Raw genomic sequence first — 5,630 nt, 5'->3', positions numbered from 1 at the left:
CAACGACCGCCACTCCGCTGCTAGCTCTCCGACCTCCCTTTCTCTGCTTCCCTGCGGTCCCAACGCTCATGGCCAGCTGCCTCCCCCACATCTCACGGTCAGAGTCCAGGAGCCTAAGCAAATTCTAAATGTTCAAACGAATTTCCTTCTCCCCAACCCCCCCACCTTCCCTTATGGAGGAGGGCCATGACATGGGGGGGGGTGGCGCGCCATGACATACAAGGGAATTGGATCGCAGTGAGGGGGGGCTGGGCAAGGCCGCGGCCTCACTTTCTCAAGGGACTTTTGGTGATTTTAGCCTGTCCCTCTAACCTCCTTTTCCATATTTCATCCGGTACTAAAACGCCGGCCACGCTCGAGGTTCTGTGAGGCTACACTCCATTCTTACCGTTTCCCCCGGGATTTTGTCTCTCCTAATGTATTTTTGCTGGAAAACCACCCTTTGGCTGTTTAACTGGCATAATGGTCAAACATCAATTTAGGCTGTCTCATCTTTATTATAATGACACAGTCCAGCCATGGACAATGAATCTGGTTCTCGTTAGTGATGTCTTCCTTTCTCTTCCCTTTGCTTGAAGGACCAAACAGACCCAATATTTTCCCTTTCTCCTTTGGTTCTATTCTCTATCTTTCTGAGGTGGAGGACGGAGGAAGCGCCTTCCACGGGCCGGGGAGGACTGGTCGGGGGAAGCGCCTTCCACGGGCCGGGGAGGACTGGTCGGGGGAAGCGCCTTCCACGGGCCATGAAGTACGCCATGTGCCAGGAATACAAAAGCAAAACACATCTCTGCTCTACCGGAGCTCTTCTAAGGGGGGAACCCACAGAACACGCGCGCACATGACCCAGATCAGAGAGAAGCGCCTGGGAGAGGCCGGCTTGGGGGAGCGGGCGGACAGACAATGTCCCGGCAGCCGCTTCTGCCTCTGCCACCGAGGGAAGGCCGTGCAGGGCGAGACCCCCGGGACTGGGACCAGAAGCCGGGCCAGAGTCTCCCAACGGGCACCTTCATCTTGGGCGACCTGAATGTGCACCTAAGCCCAGTTCCAACCCCCGGGGGTCCCTCTGAGGGAGCCGAGCGGCAACAGTGATGGAGGGTCCCAAGCTGCCGTCGCAACCAGGAGGGGGGAGGGGGGCCCGTGCTGGGAGCCCCCGCAGCGGCCGCTCGTGGGAGCGAGGGGGGACACGCTCTGTTAAATGGAATTTCTCCTTGTATCCCTCGCTGTTGGGCTTTGTCGGCGCTGCATAAAGTGCTGCTGATTTCCGGGGGCTCCTGTTGTGTCCTGCAGCTCGGCTAAAGGCGAGGATCGTTTCTAGAAGCTTTTTAATGGAATCTCTGGGCTTCTCTACGTGTACCCCCAGGTCACCTGCAGAGCCGGGTACGTTTTAGCCGGTGAAGCTCCAGGGAGCACAGAGGGGGCACCCGGGAGGCTGGTGGATGGAATGGGGGAAGCGCCCGGGCAGCTGCAGCTTGGGACGCAGGGAAGGGGCGGGTTAAGCCAGGGCCTTCCTGGGCCCCAGACCGGCTTCTGAGCAGGCCCCGTGGCAGATTCCGAGGGGCTCCCCCCCCCCCCGCAGCCAGGCTGAGCGTCCCCTGGGGCCTCAGACCAGCGGCCTCCCCTTGCCCGGCTCCCGGCCCCACTGTGGGGTCCCAGCCTCCCGCAGGGGCCAGGACCCTTGGCAGGGCGTTCAATGGCTCCTCAGGGACAAAGCCAGAGCTAAGCTGAGGCAGGATTAAAACTCAGGCTCTTTTTTCATTCAGCTGCGTCTTCTCGGGGAGGGCCCCAAGCCAGAGGGAAGCAGGGCAGCCCCGGGGCCGCTGGGGGGCAGGGCTGGCCAGAGCCCCGGGTTACCCCGCCACCTAGGGCCACTTACAGACCCGCCCCCTCCTGCTGCCGGGGCCCCGGAGCGCCTGGGAGCCCTTTAACTTTCGGTGACTAATGAGGGGCTGAATGGGGCTCCTTTGGGCGGGGGCTGCCCGTCTGTCCTCGCAGCTGCCCCTGCCCCCTCCTCAGCCCCAGAGGCCCTCTCATCGTCCAGGGAAGGGGGGACCCCGGGGCCCAGATGAGTCGGGACCTGCTCCGGGGCTTCCTGGGGCACCACCAGCTCAGGAGAGGGAGCCCGGGGAGCGAGGGCCGGGGGCCGGGCCGCAGAGGCTCCCCCAGCAGCTGGCTCCCTTCGGGCAGCACTCGGCCCTGGGCGGCTCCCGGCCCCTCTCTGCCCTCGCCCGCCCTGGCCAACATTCCTGCCCTCGCCAGCCGAGTTCCAACGCGCTCGCTTTGTCCAAGAAGCTCTGCCGGGGCCGGCTCGGAGGGGGGGCGGGGGTGGGGCCATCTGCCTTTGGCTCCGTGGCCCCTCACCCCTCAGCCTCTCACCCCTTGGCCCCCCTGGCCCCTCCCCCTGAGCCTCCCATCCTCAGCCCTCGTGGCCCCTCAGCCCCTCACCCCTGGGCCCCTGCGGCCCCTCAGCCCCTGGGCCCCCCGCGGCCCCTCAGCCCCCATGGCCTTCTCACCCCTTGGCCCCCAAAGATTATTTCTAGGCTCTTCCCCCGACAAACCCGTAACCCTAAAGGCAGAAGCTGCCCTTTCAGCGCTGAGGCTGAGGAGCCCCGAGTGCAGGGTGAGCCTTGACCCCTCTCAGGAAGGAATCCTAGGGGTCCTTAAGGGAAGTCGGGGCTCGGTGGGGAGGACTGAGGTCAGGCAGAACGCTGGAGCACGAGCTGGGCGGGGGCACGGTGTCAGGACCTCTAGCTCTGGAAGCCCCGGAGCCTGCGGGGGACAGAGGAGGCCGGTGATCCCCGGAAGGGTCCGGCTCAGCCCAGGAGCCCGGGCACCCAGGCTCCACACTCCTTGGGCCATTTCCCAGGATGCAGCCGGGCAGAGGGGAATCCTGGCATCTTGGGGCAGGAGGAGGAAGGGGGAGAAGGAAAGAAGGTCTCCAGCCCGCGGCCAGAATCTGTATCCCCTTGGCCACGATCCCGGGTCAGGGCCACGGAACAGGCCAGAGGGCGCTGTGGGGGGTCTGGGGGGTTCATGTGGCTCCCCAGGGGCAGCCGGAGCTGGGAGCTGCTCGTTCCCCCACAGTCGCTCACTCACAATAACAGGGAACAAAGACATAGGAAAGAGTCTGAAGGAGGGTTGGGGAGAGAGGGCAGACAGGGAGGCAGAGGCAGGCTGGGGGCGGGGGCAGATGGGGGCGGGGGCAGATGGGGGGGCGGGGGCAGAGGCAGGCTGGGGGCGGGGGCAGATGGGGGCGGGGGCAGATGAGGGGGCGGGGGCAGAGGCAGGCTGGGGGCGGGGCAAATGGGGGCGGGGGCAGAGGCAGGCTGGGGGCGGGGCAAATGGGGGCGGGGGCAGAGGCAGGCTGGGGGCGGGGCAAATGGGGGCGGGGGCAGGCCAAATGTGGAGGCGCCGCACTGCCAGGCCTTGGGTGCCCACCCCTTCTCCCGCCAGCTGTCCCTGGGACTCGGAGACAGCTGCCGGCCCTCTCCAAGTCTTACCTGGACCCCGGGGCCAGCTGGCCAAGGGCAGCAGTGTCCTATTGCCCGGCTGTGCCCAGAGGAACTTTGACCTGGAAAGAATGAGTGGCCCAGAACAGTGACCGGCTCCCTGGGGGATCGAGTGACCTGAGGCCGGTGACACTGTCCCCCAGCCCTACGGTGCGGCTGGCCTGAAGCCCCCGGCCTGGGCTGGGCTGGCTGGGCTCGGGGGCCCATGGAGGGAGGGAGGAGAGGGGCTTCCAGAGTCGCTTCTCCCCACCCATGCCCCTTTAACCTCCTTCAGGAGCCTCCGTTTCCTCTCGGAGTCAGGAAGACCTCCCTTCAATATTCCCTGCTATAGGACTGAGAAAAGGTCCCTGGGACTTCCACTGTCTCTCTGTGAAGGGAGAGTTTGGGTTCAAATGCAGCCGCTGTCCGGGAACTAGAGCAGGTGCCAGAACTGAGTCTTGGAGCCTGCCCCCAGAGCAGACCCGTCAGAGGGGCCGTGAACCCGTCAGAGGGGCCGTGAACCTGTCAGAGGGGCCGTGGAACCCGTCAGAGGGGCCGTGAACCCGTCAGAGGGGCCGTGGAACCCGTCAGAGGGGCCGTGAACCCGTCAGAGGGGCCGTGGAACCCGTCAGAGGGACCATGAACCCATCAGGGGGGCCGTGAACCCGTCAGAGGGGCCGTGAACCCGTCAGAGGGGCCGTGGAACCCGTCAGGGGGGCCGTGGAACCCGTCAGAGGGGCCGTGGAACCCGTCAGAGGGACCGTGAACCCGTCAGGGGGGCCGTGGAACCCATCAGGGGGGCCGTGGAACCCATCAGGGCGGCCCTTACTCAGTTTGGACGAGATGTGGTGGGAGGGCATTTCCACTGAATACCGAGCCCAAGCAAAGGTTCAGAGGCTGGAAAGGGCCTGGCCCTGGCGCTGGCCCGGTGGGGGTGGGAGGGTCGCCAGGCTCTGAGGTTTGGCGGGTGCTCTTCCAGCCTTGGTGTCCAGTGAGCAGGAGGCTCAGTGTGGCTCCGAGGCCCTGGGATCATGGAGCCAATGGGGGACAGGGGCCTTGGGGAAGGGTCTGGCCCACTTGGGGGGAGCAGAACAGGAGGAGGAAGATCTAGCACAAGAGCCTGTGGCCTTCAGAACTGGAGCAATTGGCCCCAGCTTAAATGTCAAGCCTTTTCTCAGGCGACTTCTCAGGCAGAAAGGGTGGAGATTGGATGACTCAGCACCCGAGACCCCGGCTGACCCTGCCCTAAAGGCCTGTGGGAGTCTGCTCTGCACCCGGGACTTAACTTGGCGCCCCTCCCCCAGAGGGGCCAGTCACCCCTCTCCCCATGCTTGGAGGGGCTGCGGGAGGTGCCGGCTCCCTGGGGTCCTGAGGGGAGGGGGGAGGGGGTGGCCGGCTCCCTGGGGTCTTACTGGGGAGAGGCGGGGCTCAGGGTAACCTTCGGACCCCTTCTGGGGGTCTGGGAGGTTTGCCCATCTCTTCCCTGGGGGGCTGGGAGCTCTCCTCCCCCTCTCCCTGCAGCCCAGACTCTGACTGACACCGACTTTTGTTGGCTGAAAGAAGACACTGAGTCTGGGCCTTGAGAAAGACTTTAGATCTGGCTGGGTCACAGTCTATAAATAGTCCCTTACACCCCCAGCCCCTACCCCCAAGTGCTCATGGGAGGGGGCTGCAGTGTTAGCTTCAGTGGGGGAGGGGAAGGAGAACCTCGGGGGCTGGGGCATCGTGGCTGGTCCCCTAGAGGCGAAGGCAGGAGCCTGGCCTGGGAGCAGTGACGGGAGCTCCCCGGAGGCCTCCTGCGTTTTCCCAGGAGAAGGCTGCCCCCCAGCTCCTGAAACTCCCACCTCAGCCCAGCCCCTGGGAGGAAGCCCCTGGGGGGTGATCAAGGAGGGGGAGATCAGGGAGGAGGGGATCAGGGAGGGGGGAATCAGGGAGGGGGGATCAGGGAGGGGGGAATCAGGGAGGGGGGAATCAGGGAGGGGGGAATCAGGGAGGGGGGAATCAGGGAGGGGGGAATCAGGGAGGGGGGAATCAGGGAGGGGGGAATCAGGGAGGGGGGATCGGGGGGGATCAGGGAGGGGGGATCGGGAGGGGGCGCTGGGCTGGGTCCCAGGGGATGGCAGAGCCGGCCACTTGTGCCCCCCC

The 5,630-nt window shown here is 65.3% G+C and overlaps 1 protein-coding gene across 1 annotated transcript; it reads left to right on the top strand.

Annotated features, from left to right (window-relative positions):
- Positions 1 to 1,950: 1,950 nt before the first annotated feature.
- LOC127553722 (basic salivary proline-rich protein 1-like) lies at positions 1,951 to 2,628 on the top strand. The gene has a single exon (XM_051984650.1). The coding sequence runs from the start codon at positions 1,951 to 1,953 to the stop codon at positions 2,626 to 2,628; it is 678 nt and encodes a 225-aa protein (XP_051840610.1).
- Positions 2,629 to 5,630: the final 3,002 nt, after the last annotated feature.

This window comes from Antechinus flavipes, chromosome 3 (assembly GCF_016432865.1).
Source record: "Antechinus flavipes isolate AdamAnt ecotype Samford, QLD, Australia chromosome 3, AdamAnt_v2, whole genome shotgun sequence".
NCBI classification, from domain to species: Eukaryota; Metazoa; Chordata; class Mammalia; order Dasyuromorphia; family Dasyuridae; genus Antechinus; species Antechinus flavipes.
The sequence above is the reverse complement of the archived record's forward strand: the minus strand, read 5'-3'. Positions and strand labels throughout refer to the sequence as shown.